We start from the raw sequence: 16,040 nt of genomic DNA, 5'->3' as shown, positions 1-16,040 counted from the left end.
CCCACAAACACCACCCCTCTCTCCCTCTCTCCCACCACTCCCGACCCACAAACACCACCCCTCTCTCTCTCCCCCACCACTCCCGACCCACCCCCTCTCTCCCTCTCCCCACCACTCCCGACCCCACCCCTCTCTCCTCTCCCCCACTCCCGACCCCTAGCCCCACCACCCCCTCTCTCCCACCACTCCCCACCCCCCCTCTCTCCCTCTCCCCCACCACTCCCGACCCCCACCCCTCTCTCCTCTCCCCACCACTCCCCGACCCACCCCTCTCCTCTCCTCTCCCCACCACTCCCGACCCACAAACCGGCTCAACTTGGCATCCACGAAAACGAACACGATGGATAAACAAACAGTCAAGTGTGCTTCCCAGTCTGCCCTGAGCTGAGCCAACTCCGCTTCTGTTTACCTTCCTTGTTTACTTTACGCGTTTACCTCCGGCTCACCGACGCTCCTGCCACCTAGCGGACCAAAGCTAAGTGAGAGGCTGGTCTGCCGCTGTGGGGAGGTGAGGGGAGGAGAAATGGAGTGTGGTTTGGAAGGAAAGGACGTGGTGACAGGGGAGGAAGAAAGAAATGGGAGTGAGGTGGAGGAAGGGTTGTGTTGTGAGGAGAAGTGTGTAGTCCATGGAAGAGGGGAGGAAAATGGACGTCAGGTGTGGGAGGGGAGGTGAGAGAATGGAAGACTTGGTGGATAGAGGAAAAGTAGAGGTGAGGAATGAGTGGGGTGAGAGATGAGGGGACGAGAGGGACATAGAGTGGGGGTCATTATGAGGAAAGGGACGTGTAGTAGGACAAGTACAAGGAAGAAGACGTGTACTTGAGGCTCCTAGGACGAGGGACGTGGTTAATTTTCACCCAGTAATTAAATATTTTCCCTCCTCCAGTTTACTACACCTAGGAAGATGCCTTAATAAGAGTCGCATTACCTGAAGATTAGTCACCCTAACCTAACCTAACCTCATCTAACCCACCTCAACCCTAACCCCTAGCTTTCAATCTAACCTAACCCACCTCAATCTAATCTAACCCACCTCCTTCAACCCCTCAACCTAACCTAACCAAATCTAAACTGGGAAGGGGTGACTAATCCTCAGGTGATCCGTAAACTATCCCTTGGTTAAAAGACTCAAGTGTTTCCTGCCTCTCCCCACCACCCCCCTCACCTCCCCCTCCCCCACCACCGTGTTTTACTCTGGCTTAAATTATACAAACAGTTTTAGCTTTGAGAAGTCAAACATGTGAGGGGTCGTCACTGTGTGGGTGGGGGGATGGGTGGGTGGGTGGGGTGTTGGTAGAGTGGACGTTGGTGTGTGTGTGTGTGTGTGTGTGTGTGGTGTGTGTGTGTGTGTACTCCCAGGTGTATAGGTTGGTATAGGAAGGTGTAGACATGTTGTATTAGCAGCTGTAGGTGTATAGTGTAGCCCAAGTGTATTACTGCATGGTGAGTTATGGTGGGTGTAGATCAGTGGTTCACTCCATTCCCCCTTGAGGAATTTCAACATCCTCGTGGACTCCTTCATTCCCCCCCCCCCATTCGGTCCTATCACCACTTGGAAAGATGACTCACGGACACGTACTGAACAAGTCAGTTCAGCAGCTCGGTCCGCCCCTGTCACACACACAGGGACTGGACCTGTGAAATCTTAAATAATCCGTAAAATAAAAATTAGCACCAGAGTATGTAAATATTAAAATTGTATTGTCGTTATGATTAAACAAAATGACAAAAAAAAATAATGAAAATTCTCTTCTGCCAAGTCAAAATAAGTAATACAAGTTTTGTTTAATTCAGATTCCCAACATTATTTGGAAACGTACAATTTATAACAGCTCGCCGTGGCTCCCAGGTTGAGAACCACTGGACTGTAGATAAAGTGTAGTGGCAGGTGTAGCGTGAATGTAGTAGTGGTGTGGTTCCAGGGTGTAGCGTGAGTGTATCTTGGGGTGTGTTCTGGGAATAATAATGAGTGTAGATGTAGTATACTAGCAGGTGTAGTCCAGGAGTGTAGTGTCAGGTGTAGTCAGTGTAAACCAGGTGTGTTAGGATGAGTAAGTGTAGATGGTGTACCACAACAACAACAACATGAGAGTGTACCTGGGGTCAGGGTGTAACTAACTGGGGTCAGAGTGTAACTAACTGGGATCAGGGTGTAACTAACTGGGATCAGGGTGTAACTAACTAGGGTCAGGGTGTAACTAACTGGGGTCAGGGTGTAACTAACTGGGATCAGGTGTAACTAACTAGGGTCAGGGTGCTAACTGGGATCAGGGTGTAACTAACTGGGGTCAGAGTGTATCTAACTGGGGTCAAGTGTAACTAGCTGGGGTCAGGTGTAACTAACTGGGGTCGAGGTGTAACTAACTGGGGTCAGGGTGTACTAACTGGGGTCAGTGTATCTAACTGGGGTCAGGGTGTAATTAACTGGGGCCAGGGTGTAACTAACTGGGGGCAGGGTGTAACTAACTGGGGTCAGGTAACTAACTGGGCAGAGTGTAACTAATTGGGGTCAGGGTGTAACTAACTGGGGTCAGAGTGTAACTAACTGGGGTCAGAGTGTAACTAACTGGGGTCGGGTGTAACTAACTGGGATCAGGGTGTAACTAACTGGGTCAGAGTGTATCTAACTGGGGTCAGAGTGTAACTAGCTGGGGTCAGGTGTAACAACTGGGGTCAGGGTGTAACTAACTGGGGTCGGGTGTAACTAACTGGGGTCAGAGTGTATCTAACTGGGGTCAGGGTGTAATAACTGGGGCCAGGGTGTAACCCTAGGCAGGGTGTAACTAACTGGGGTAGGGTAACTAACTGGGGCAAGTGTAACTAATTGGGGTCAGGGTGTAACTAACTGGGGTCAGAGTGTAACTAACTGGGGTCAAGTGCTACTGGGGTCAGGGTGTAACTAACGGTCAGGGTGTAACTAACTGGGGTCAGGGTGTAACTAACTAGGGGCAGAGTGTAACTAACTGGGGTCAGGGGTGTAACTAACTGAGGTCAGGGTGTAACTAACTGGGGTCAGAGTGTAACTAACTGGGGACAGAGTGTAACTAAGGTCAGGGTGTAACTAACTGGGGTCAGTGTAACTAACTGGGGTCAGAATGGAACTAACTGGGGTCAGGGTGTTCTGGGTAAGGGTGTAACTAACTGGGGTCAGGGTGTAACTAACTGGGGTCGGGTGTAACTAACTGGGGTCAGGGTGTAACTAACTGGGGTCAGAGTGTAACTAACTGGGATCAGGGTGTAACTAACTGGGATCAGGGTGTAACTAACTAGGGTCAGGGTGTAACTAACTGGGGTCAGGGTGTAACTAACTGGGATCAGGGTGTAACTAACTAGGGTCAGGGTGTAAAGAGTGTAACTAACTGGGGTCAGAGTGTAACTAACTGGGGTCAGAGTGTAACTAACTGGGGTCAGGGTGTAACTAACTGGGGTCAGGGTGTAAACTAACTGGGGTCAGAGTGTAACTAACTGGGGTCAGAGTGTAACTAACTGGGGTCAGGGTGTAACTAACTGGGGTCAGAGTGTAACTAACTGGGGTCAGAGTGTAACTAACTGGGGTCAGGGTGTAACTAACTGGGGTCAGAGTGTAACTAACTGGGGTCAGGGTGTAACTAAGTACACTACTGTTGCCTTTCTATATATATATATACACTTATGGTAAGTCGACAGGTGTGTGGCAGGTATGGAGAACACAACTACAGCAGGAGGAGGAGACCTATCACCACTATCACCACCACCACCACCAGCAGGAGGAGGAGGAGGAGGAGAAGGATGGTGATGATGGTGGTGATGATGGTGGTGAAGAAGAAGAAGAAGAAAAGGAGTCAATGGTGACCTCCTTGATCAATATCCTTCCTTATCACCCTCCCTCCTTCCCTCCCTCCTTCCTTCCTTCCCTCCTTCCTTACACGGGTCTTCCTTATCTTAGATTGGGCAATGGTAGGGTCGCGTCACCCAGGTTCCCCGTCACCATCTTCACCACGAGGGCGCCACAACACTCACCACCTCCCCTCCGCCCACGATGATCACCCAGGGTCCTCCTCCTCTACTACGGGCGGAGTTACTTCCCCTTATACACCCGGTGAGGAACTCGTGTTGGTTGTCTGTCTGTCTGTCTGTCTGTCTTGTTTGGGTGGTTTTTTTTCCCCCCCCTCCTCTCCGTCTCCCTTTCCCCTCCTTACTTGTATCTACCCCTTCCCCACCTCCCCCCCCTCTCTCTCTCTCTCTCTCCGGGCTTCAGTTTATTTTCACACAAGTGTTGGTAGAGTCACGCCTGGTCTGTCTTTATTTTCACACTTCTTAGTTTTTTTTTTCTTTATACTTTCTCTAGTTTTTTTGTGTTTGTTTGTTTGAAATTTTTTTTATAATTATTTTATGTTTTATCTTTAATTTCACAGAATTTTTATCTCTCTATTTTAACATTTTATTAATTTATTTTTATTTTGTGCTCTCTCTCTCTCTCTCTCTCTCTCTCTCTCTCTCTCTCTCTCATTTCTTCTGTCTTGCTTCCGACTCTTATTTCTCTTTCGTTATTATTATTGTTATTTTGGTCATTATTCCCACTAACACCGGGTCACGAATTACTAAGAATCACATTGCCATTATTTTATTTTTTTCCCCCATGTTGAAAATCGACTTTTTTCCCTCTTGGTAGTGACGTCATCAGTTGGTATCATTTGGTAAACACAGCAATCACGTCACTTTTTTTTTCCCCACCAATCAGCGGCCGGAGGAGAGGTTTTGGGGCCAATGGTGACTCATAATATCATCGACGTCACGGGAAGTCCATTTTTGTTTCAGCCAATGACCGTTTGAGTTGTCATTTTGTCACCCAATCAGCGTCTTGATTAGTAGATTTTTGGCGGGAGTTTTGGCGGGTTTTTTGGTGATTTTTGGCGGGTTTTTTTTGGTGATTTTTGGCGGGTTTTTTTGAGCAGGTTTCCCCCACCAGTGAAATAAATACTACATCAATATAAACCCAAAACGATAAATCACTTGAGTTATTTAAAAATCACAGGTTATTTACTACCATCATCATACAGTACTTCCCCAAGGAGATCACCTGTGCTTCCCCTCATCCATAGGTGAGTACAATCACCAGGTACAATCACCAGGTAAAAATCAGGTCAGGTAAAAATCAGGTCAGGTAAAATTAGCTCAAGTAAAATTAGGTCAGGTAAAGTCATCTCATTTCAAGTTCATTTTAATAATTTCAAACCCCAAATTTCCCCTTTGCTTCGAAGACCTATTCACCTGTGCTTAGGGTCCTAATTAACTCCTGGGCAGGTAGGGTCTTAATTACCTCCTGGGCAGGTAGGGTCATTAACTCAATAATTATGCATTGTCTCCATATTTTCACATCATTGTATTCATTATAAAAAAAACATTATAGTTTGTTTTGTTTTCATGTCTCCATCGTGTGCTGGTGTTTGGGAAATAATAATTATTTTATTTATATCTCCTTTCTACCTCCTCCTATTATCTTTCTTCCTATCTTGTCTATTCCAATTCTTTCTGTTCATTTCTGTTATCTCTTCCTCCTCCTCCTCTTCCATTATCATTATCCTCTTGCTATTTCTCTTCATACTTGGTGTCTTATCATTTCATCCTTCTCCCTTCCTTGTTATTCCATCTTCTTCAATCTGTTATTTTTCCCACTTCTTTTCATTCCCCTTGTTCATTTCTCTTTTTTTCAATTCCTTCCTTCCTTCCTTCTTTCTTCTTCCCTCTTTCTTTCTTCTCGTTCGTGGGAGGAGGGAGTGTGAGGGGCGAGGGTGGGGGGGTGGAGGTCCTTCTTGAGGCTGTTCTTCTCTTTCCTTATCCTTCCCTTCTCTCCTCTTCCCCTCTTCCTCATTCTTAGTCTGTGCCTTCTCCTCTCCCCTTGTTTGATTCCCTATTCTATTTCTTCTTTTCTCTTCCCCTCTTCCGACCTCTCACACTCTCCCTCTCCACTCACCACTCACCAGCCTCTCACACCGTCCCTCTCACTCACCACTCAAGGACTTGACGAGTGAGTGCCAGTTCATTAATGGTGACCAACACACACACACACATACACACACACACACACACACACACACACACACACACACACACACACACACACACACACATCTATCCATCTAATGCTATTGGTGGGTTTCTAACTCATAATCAACCAATGTTTTGACGGCATGTTGTGACGTAATAGGGAATTGACCAATCAAATCAATCCTTTTTGGCGTCCTTAGCAACGGTGACGATCTGTACTAGTAGTTGATTGGCTGTTGGTCGTTAAGGGAATTTATGCCGTCACATAGGGAATTTTCAGAGCAATTATTATTATTATTATTATTATTATTATATTTTTAGTATGAAAGGTTAATTATGTTATTGTTAAGGTTAATATGGTTGTGAATATATTATAACATCACAACTCACAACCAACGATTTTTAACACTAGTTCAGTCTACCAAGAGTTAACTATGGTCAAGTCAGAGTAATTTTGACGCCATATTAGCCTTGACCTCTAGACTCGACCTCATGACCTCTAGATTCGACCTCCTGGCCTCTATTCGACCTCTTGACCTCTATTTGACCTCTTGACCTAGATTCGACCTATGACCTCTAAACTCGACCTCATGACCTCTAGATTCGACCTATGACCTCTAAACTCGACCTCATGACCTCTAGATTCGACCTCCTGACCTCTAAACTCGACCTCATGACCTCTAGATTCGACCTCGTGACCTTTATATTCGACCTCGTGACCCCCTGTAGAGTCTAAGTACACTTTAGCGGCCATTTTAAAACGTTATAATGGAACACAGTTAAGGTACAGTCTCCATCAACTTTGGCGGCCATTTTGAAAGCTATTTTTATATGACCTTCAATAGTTAACTTCATCCAACGTCTCCAGTCACGAGAAAAAAAATTATCTTACGAGAACTTCTGAGAATTACTGAAGAGGCTTGTTGACAGATGGTGTGGTAGAGGTGGTGGTGGTGGTGGTAGTGGTGGTAGTGGTGGTGGTGGTTGTAGTGATGGTGGTTGTAGTGATGGTGGTGGTGGTAGTGATGTAGTGATGGTGGTGGTAGTGGTGGTGGTAGTAGTGGTAGTGGTTGTAGTGATGTAGTGATGGTGGTGGTAGTGTTGGTGATGTTGTGTGTGTGTGTTAAGTAATAATATGTAATATATGTATATATATATATATAATAATAATAATAATAATAATAAAACCAAACAAAAACAAACTAACAGTAACTGGAGGAGAAACAAGAACAACAAGAACACTATACTGAGGCACTAGTGAACACGGTACAAATACTGGCCGCTTTGTGGGAGTCAAAATCCAATTACGGTGTTGACAGGTAGGATGGGCGGCCCTTGAGGTGGTGGCCAACAGCTGACTCCCTACCTCCTCCTTCATCCCTCCCTATAGCAGTCTTACCTTCCTCCCTCCTCCCTCCCTCCTCCCTACACTATACTCCCTCAACCTCCTACCTCCTTCCATTAACTCCCTTTCTCCTCATTTTCTCCCTTTCTCCTCATTTTCTCCCTTTCTCCTTTCTCCTCATTTTCTCCCTTTCTCCCTTTCTCCTCATTTTCTCCCTTTCTCCCTTTCTCCTCATTTTCTCCCTTTCTCCTCATTTCTCCTTTCTTCTCATTTTTCTCCTTTCTCCTCATTTTCTCCCTTTCTCCCTTTCTCCTCATTTTCTCCCTTTCTCCTCATTTTCTCCCTTTCTCCCCATTTTCTCCCTTTCTCCTACTCATTCATGTCTCGCTTTCCCTCACAATCCCTCTTTCTTCGTCTCCTCCTCCCCTCCCCCCCCCTCCAGTCTCTCAGTCCTCCCTCTTATCCTCTCCTCCACTTCCTCACCACTCTCATCCCACTTCATCCCTCTCCACTCCCTTTTCAGTCAGTCCTTCTTCATCCCTCTCCCCCCCTCCTGAGAGCGCCAGTGAGCTAGGGTGAGTTTATCCCTGTTGAGAGCGTCAGCTGTGAGGACTCGAGACTTCTTCGTGTTGACTCTTATGGTTTGAACACACACACACACACACACACACACACACACACACACACACACACACACACACACACACACACACACACACACACACACACACACACACACACACACACACACACACACACACACACACACACACACACACACACATCAAGAGGTTCAGTGTGGTGTGTTTATTTGTGTGATTCTTTTTCGTAATTTTCGTGTTTTTGTGTGCTTCGTTTTCAGGGTTTGTGATTTTTTTCTGTTTTTCCTATTTGCTTAGTGTGTGTGTGTGTGTGTGTGTGTGTGTGTGTGTGTGTGTGTGTGTGTGTTATCGCCAAAATCTTGAAAAATCAGAAGCCTAAAAAAACAGCTGGCTGACCTCTGACCTGACTGTGTGTAAAAGAGGGGAGGGAGGAGGTGGTGTCGAAGATGGGAGGTGGATGTGCAGGAGGAAGTCGTAGTGAAGATGTGCTGGGGGTCGAGGCACATGGGAGCAGAGAGTCGTAAACAGGTCACGTCACCTTAGAATGAGGTCGTTTTTCCACCTTGTCTCCTGTATTGGGTCGTCCTAGTGTCTCGATATAGTGGCCCCTGATCTGTTAATGGTGCTTTATTGGTACTTCACTATAGAGGAGGGACGAGAGGGTACAGCACTCACTTCCAGTTCTAATGGTCTCTGGTTCGCATTCTAGAGCGCCCCCACCCTAACCCAACCCAACCTAACCTAAGTAGTGATCCGGGAAAACGACTTTAAGCTCCCCACAAATTCCGTCAACCTGCCTCTTCATCTCCCCAGTCCTCCCATTTACACCCCCCTGTAATGTTGGGATGCCTGTTACTCCCTCCCAATTGGGTGGTGGAGGCCTGTATCTGATCTGCAGCTGCAGGAGGAGGAGGTGAGGTGGCTGGGTGGGAGGGTGAGATGGCCAGGTGGGAGGGTGGGGGGATGGGGTGGGGGTGGAGGTGGTGGGTGGGTGGGGGGGGTGAGAGGGGGGGGGGGGAGTGGGAGATGGCGTGGGGTGGGGGGGTGGGAGGTGAGATGGCCAGGTGGGAGGGGTGAGATGGCCAGGTGGGAGGGTGAGATGGCCAGGTGAGGTGAGGTGGTAGGTGTGGGGTGAGATGGCCAGGTGGGAGGTGAGATGGCCAGGTGGGGGTGGTGAGGGGGGGGGGGAGGGTGAGATGGGCAGGTGGGAGGGTGAGATGGCCAGGTGGGAGGGTGAGATGCAGGTGTGAGGTGAGATGGCAGGTGTGAGGGGTGGGCTAGGTGGAGGGTGAGATGGCCAGGTGGGAGGGTGAGATGGCCAGGTGGGAGGGGTGAGGTGGTTAGAAAGAAGGGTGAAGTGGCCAGGTGGGGAGGGTGAGATGGCCAGGTGTGAGGGGTGAGATGGCCAGGTGTGAGGGTGAGGTGGCTAGGTGTGAGGGTGAGATGGCCAGGTGGGAGGGTGAGATGGCCAGGTGGGAGGTGAGGTGGTTAGAAAGGAAGGGTGAAGTGGCCAGGTAGGAGGGTGAGATGGCCAGGTGTGAGGGTGAGGTGGCTAGGTGAGGGTGAGATGGCCAGGGGAGGGGGAGATGGGCAGGTGGGAGGGTGAGGTGGTTAGAAAGAAGGGTGAAGTGGCCAGGTAGGAGGGTGAGATGGCCAGGAGGGTGAGATGGCCAGGTGTGAGGGTGAGATGGCAGGTGGGAGGCTGAGATGGTGGGGAGGCTGAGATGGCCAGGTGTGGTGGGGTGTGGGTGGGAGCTGAGATGGCGGTGGGGGGTGAGGTGGTTAGAAGAGGGTGAAGTGGCAGGTGGGAGGGTGAGGTGGCCAGGTAGGAGGGTGGTCAGAGTCTCCTCACTGGTAGATAGATGGAAGAAGAAGTAGTGGAAATATATAAGTTTGAATCCTCTTTCTCTCTCTCTCTCTCTCTCTCTCTCTCTCTCCTTATTGACAGAATATAATGCCCTTTGCAGCATCAGTGTAAAGTGCCTAAGTGGTGTAGTAGTAATGTTGGTAGTAGTGGTGGTAGTAGTAGTGGTGGTGGCAGGGGTGGTGGTAGTAGTGGTGGTGGTAGCAGGTGGTGTGGAGTGGTGGTGTGTAGTGGTGGTGGCAGGGGTGGTGGTAGTAGTAGTGGCAGTAGTGAAAGTGAGCAGGGGTAGTGGTAGTAGTGGTGGTAGTGGAGTCCTCCTCGGCATGGCTGGACGTGACCCGGGTGTTAAAGACTCACTACTGCTGGGGTCAGGCTGTCCACCTCAAGCTGATTGGCCACGCTTTTCTTCCCTCTCTTTCCCTCCCTTCTTCCTCTTTTTATTTCCTCTCTTTCCTCCCTCTCACCTCCTCTCTTCCTCTCCCCTCCTTACTGCTATGATTTGCCACTTTATAACTTACGGATTAACACGGCAAAATTTTTTCATTAACAAAAACTTGAAATAAACAAAAACAAAACAATGAACAAATAATAAGCAAAAAAAAACAAATAAGAAAATATAAATAATAACAAAAACCCACAAATCTAATTTAAATATAACAAAATCTAACAACAACCTCACCGTAATTGTGAGTTAAGAAGTCAACCTAACAACCCAGTAATTGTAAGTTAAGCCAAGTCAGGTCTAACTTAACCTACATTTTAGAGCCCAACTACCACACAAGAAAGCCAGATTAACTTACAATACCCCCAAGCCAATCTAACCCAAACAATAAGCTGGACTAACGAATATAAGCCTTCGGTATTGTTGACATTTGGGATTTTCCCCCTGTCGGCTATCGTCTGTCGGGGTTGGTGGTGTGGGGGGCGTCTGTGTGGCTGTCGTTCACCCTCGGGAGTTTTCTGGTCGGTTAGGGGCAAAAGACGGTTGAGTTTGGGGGCAGTTAAACCGTTAGTCTGAGTTACCATAATATATTTTTTTTTCGCGTTTTTGGGTTTGGTTGGGTTGTTAGGTTAGGTTAGGTTAGGTTAGGTTAGGATTTTGAATTATGTTAAAATTAATTGTTGTATTGGAAGTGTAGTTCAGAGTCGTTTTGGTAGATGTTATTAGTGGGGGTGGGAGAGTGGGGTGGGGTGGGGTGGGGGTGGGGGGTAGGGTAGAGGCAGGGTCGTGAGTTCACCCGGACGGTTTGCTATGGTAGGCTTCCATAACCTCCCCCCCCCTACCCACCTTTTCTCCTCTCTTCCTCCTCTCCCTTCCTCCCTTTTCTCTTCTTTCCACCCTTTCCTTCTTTCTCTTCTCCTCACCTCCCCCTTTCTTCTTCTCTCTTTCACCCCCTCCCCCCCCCTCCTCCCTCTCATCTCCTCCCATGTCAGTCTTTTAACCTGACAAATACACCGACAAAATCCCAACGGAAGTAGAAAAATAAAATCCCCCTCCTTAAATCCTTCTCCTAAATACCTCCTCCCTTAAATCCTTCCTCCTAAATACCTCCTCCCTTAAATCCTCCTCCCTAAATACCTCCTCCCTTAAATCCCTCCTCCCTTAAATCCTCCTCCTTAAATCCTCCTCCTTAAATCCCTCCTCCTTAATCCCTCCTACCTAAAACGGCTTAATTATAAAAGATCCTTAATACCTTATTTTAGCTTTTGTTGTGGATATTTTTAGCTTTTTTGTGGTTAGGGTTAGGTTAGGGTTAGGTTGGAGTTAGGTAGGTTAGGTTAGGTTGAGTTTTGGTTGGTTAATTTGACTCTTTTTTTTTGTGTGTGGTTCTCTATCCATTTCCTCTTTCTCTTCTGTTATTCGTGTCTCTCTTTTATCTCCTGTTTTATCCTTACTTCTCTCTCTATTTACTGATATTTATCCTTCTCTTCCACCTACCCTCTCCTTTTCCCTTCCTTTATGCTTCTCCCTTTTCCCCTTTCTTCTACATTTTCCTTTAATTACCCTTCTTCCTTCCCCTAAACCCCTCTCCCTTTCTCCTCTTTCCCCTTAACACCCATCCCATTCCCCAACACCCCTGACCCTCTCCTTAACACCCCTGACCCTCTCCTTAACACCCCCTACCCCTCTCCCTTAACACCCCTACCCTCCTCCTTAACACCCCTGACCCTCTCCTTCACCCCCCTCTCCTTAACACCCCCCCCTCTCCCTTAACACCCCCTACCCCTCTCCCTACCCCTCTCCCTTTGAAGTAGCAGCTCAGGCCAAGGTTGTTCTCTCTCCCAGTACCTTAAGGACAAAATGTTCAACAGAGTGGGGGTTAGTAGTCTTCCCCTCTCCCCTCTCCCTCTCCCCTCCTCTCTCCCCCCCCCCTCTCCCTCCCCTCCTCCTCCTCCTCTCACTAGGCGACACTCAGGCGTTTGATGCCACTCCATTTTAATTGATCATTGAGACCCGGTGTGGTGGAGGAGTTTTGAAGTGTCCTTACCTTTAGGGAGGTTTCTTCCTCCTCCCCCCCTCCTCTTCTTCCTCCTCCCCCCTCCTCTTCTTCCTCCTCCCCCTCCTCTTCTTCCTCCTCCCCCCTCCTCTTCCTCCTCCTCCTCCTCTCTTCCCCCACTCCCCAGCGAGTCTCCTCTTCACGCTCTTCCTCCACATTGGAGTCCTTGTTCTTCTTCACTTAGTCAGCATCTTCCTCTTCATTCTCCTCCTCTTCTTCTTCTCCTCCTCCTCCTCTTCTTCTCCTCCTCTTCTCTTCACCTGTCCTGTTTATAAGTCTAGTTCCTTCTGTTATATTTAGATCGACTTAGCCTCTTCTGTCCACTTGACTCTTGAACCCGACCCTCCTCTTCCTCCTCCTCTTCCTCCCTCCTGAACCACCTCCTCCCTGCCACGCCACCCTTCCTCCTCCTCCTCTTTCTTCTTCCTCTTCCTGCCTCCTGAAAACCTCTTACTCCCTGCCATTATTTCCTCCCCTTCTTCCTTACCACACCTCTTCTTCCCTGCCACACCTCTTCTGCCTTCTCCCTGCCACACCCCCCACACCACCTCCCTGCCCCCCCCACCACCTCCCTGCCACCCCCCCCACCACCTCCTGCCACACCCCCCATACCACCTCCTGCCACCCCCCACACACCACCTCCTGCCACCCCCCACACCACCTCCCTACCCACCCCCCCCCACACACCACCTCCCTGCCCACCCCACACCACCTCCCTGCCCACCCCCCACACCACCTCCCCTGCCCACACCCCATACCACCTCCCTGCCCACACCCCCACACACCACCTCCTGCCCACACCCCCCACACCACCTCCTGCCCCCCCCCCCCACACCACCTCCCACCCACACCCCCCCACCCACCTCCCTCCCACACCCCACCACCTCCCCACCCCCCACACCACCTCCCTGCCCCCCCCCACACCACCTCCCTGCCACACCCCCCCACACCACCTCCCTGCCCACCCCCCCACACCCACCTCCCTGCCCACACCCCCCCCACACCACCTCCTGCCACCCCACACCACCTCCCTGCCACACCCCCCACACCCACCACCTCCTGCCACCCCCCCCCATACCACCTCACACTTCCTCCTCTTCACCAAATGTAGAACAAACAAACAAAGTCTCTGTCAAGTTGCACCATGACCTGACCCTCTCACTGACTAACTGACTTGACTGACTAACTGGTAAATATTGTTGATCGCCTCCCACGGCAACAACTCTCCCAAGAAACCTAACCTAACCATCGTGTTTATTATCAACAAACTAAGAACTTTACCTTAAGAGTTCAGGTATGACGTCACAGCCTTCACGCCTTTACCTGAAATGTAAACAAGAGTGATTAGAGAGTTGTTTTCCTACAACCACACACACACACACACACACACACACGCACACACACACACACACACACACACACACACACACACACACACTACGAGGATTTAAAATATATTATTCACCACCACCAACGACCCCCATTACCATAACTACCAGGGCCAGGTCGTTGGCAGTCATTCTTAACGACCCAATGACATTATGACCTGCTCTTGACCGCTGGACCTCGGGGTCGTTGTCGTAGAACTCTCCCTGGGTCGTGAGAGGGAGGGAGAGAAGAGAGGATGGTGAAAGGGAATAAAGGAGAGAAAACAAGAGAGAATAGGAGGGAGAAAGGAGAGGGTAAAGGAGGGAGGGATAGAGAGAGAGAAAGTGAATGTGGAAGACAGACAGACAGACAGACAGACATAAAACAGCTACTAATGGCGGGTCGTTACTCGGACCTCCTCAGCTGTCGTCTTTATGCCTCGTAAAATGTTGCTACTTTATTGTCAGCATCCAGTAGGTGAGAGAGAGAGGCTTGTGGTGGGGGGTGTTGTAGGGAGGGAGTGGGGGAAGTGTGTGTGTGTGCCTCCCCCTCCCAAACAAACAAACACCAATTTAACCTCAACTTAGATGCTGTGGTTAACTTGTTGGTCAGAGAGACGAAAAACTGGTTACATAACGTAGCAATTTAGACCAAAGGTTAAGGTCAGGGTTGTGTAGTGGTGATGAGGGGGACAACTCTTTAATTCAGGTTGTAGTCAAGACGTAGTTGGTCGTTGGAGTAATAATGACATAGTAGTTTGTTTTCGTGGTTTAGGAAGAGCTTAGTGGTGTAGTGGATGCGGTCAGTGATGTGCGGTTAGTGGTGTGCGGTTAGTGATGTGCAGTCAGTGGTGTGCGGTCAGTGGTGTGCGGTCAGTGGTGTGCAGTCAGTGGTGTAGTGGTGTGCGGTTAGTGATGTGCAGTCAGTGGTGTGCGGTCAGTAGTGTGCGGTCAGTGGTGTAGTGGTGTGCGGTTAGTGATGTGCAGTCAGTGGTGTGCGGTCAGTAGTGTGCGGTCAGTGTGCGGTCAGTGATGTACGGTCAGTGATGAACGGTCAGTGATGTGCGGTCAGTGATGTACGATCAGTGATGTACGGTCAGTGATGTACGGTCAGTGGTGTGCGGTCAGTGATGTGCGGTCAGTGATATAAGACATTAACGGCAAGCCCAGCAGGTGACTTGACCATATCATCATTATCTCTTAGTGTTACCCCCCTATCTCTCCTATCTCCCCCTGAAGTATGTCGCCTCTGTACTCCTATCAACCCCAGAGAGAGAGAGAGAGAGAGAGACCCATTAGTGTATACAAAGGTGTGTGTCGTTGTCCAGGTATCAAGCCAGATCTGATAAGCTCACTCACCTGGGTCATCAACTTTGCTAATTACCTGGATGTTAAAAATGTACACCTGTCAACACCTTAACATATTAACAAACACACACACACACACACACACACACACACACACACACACACACACACACAGAGGCAGGCTTTTATGGTAGGAACATTTATGGGATGAGATAAAGGGGGAGGGGTCAGAGCGAGTGAGCGGTAGCCAGACATTACTCGTTGATAAGAGAGGGGGGATAAGGGGAGGGAAAGAGGGGGGGAGGAAGAAGGACGTGGAGGAGGGGGTAGAAAGGATGAGGGGGGAAGGAAGGAAGAAGAAAATTATCATTTCTCTTACATACAGAAGGATAAGTAACCATTTCTGTCACTCCTTCATCCCTCCTTCACTAGTACCCTCCTCCTTCCTATCCCTCCTTCACTTCCTCCTTTCTCTCCTTACCACCCCATCCTCCTCCTCCAACCAGTTAATGTTACTCCTATAATTTGGTGTGTGTGTGTGTGTGTGGGGGGACCGGTTCAGGTGTCCCCGTAGATGATTATCTGGGGGGGGGAGGGAGGAGGGTCTCTGGGGTGTTATTATGGGAGGTTGAGGTAGACTTTACCCTCCTACCCTCCAACACTCCTCCCTCCCTCAACACTCCCTCCCTACCCTCCAACACACCCTCCTACCCTCCAACACCCCTCCTACCCTCCAACACACCTTTCCCTCCCTCCAACACTCCCTCCTCCCTCCAACCTCCCTCCTACCTCCAACACACCCTCCTCCCTCCAACACTCCCTCCACTCAAGGAAGGGAGTCAGTCAGCAGGTAGCCTTAACATTGCCCGGTGAGTTAGTATAGTCTTAAAAGAACTTGGGTACAGGAAAATAATTCATTTCCTTCCTCCTTCTCTCCTTCCTTCCTTCTCTCCTCCCTCCCTCCTCCTTCCTTCCCTCGTCGACCATGCAAATAAGTGAAGCCTTAATGAGCAGGTCCGCTTGTTGGTA

The 16,040-nt window shown here is 49.1% G+C and overlaps 1 protein-coding gene across 1 annotated transcript in view; it reads left to right on the top strand.

Moving 5' to 3' along the window:
• The window catches only part of LOC121855712 (protein groucho-like), a 91,767-nt gene that overhangs the window by 37,158 nt on the left and 38,569 nt on the right, over window positions 1-16,040 (top strand). The window contains exon 10 of the mRNA XM_042350803.1: window positions 3,926-4,078. Within this exon, the coding sequence (XP_042206737.1) occupies window positions 3,926-4,078 (153 nt within the window). The remainder of the gene's footprint in view (window positions 1-3,925; window positions 4,079-16,040) is intronic.

The sequence above is a fragment of the Homarus americanus genome, unplaced genomic scaffold (genome assembly GCF_018991925.1).
Source record: "Homarus americanus isolate GMGI-L3 unplaced genomic scaffold, GMGI_Hamer_2.0 scaffold47947, whole genome shotgun sequence".
In the NCBI taxonomy this organism is placed as follows: Eukaryota; Metazoa; Arthropoda; class Malacostraca; order Decapoda; family Nephropidae; genus Homarus; species Homarus americanus.
The sequence above is the reverse complement of the archived record's forward strand: the minus strand, read 5'-3'. Positions and strand labels throughout refer to the sequence as shown.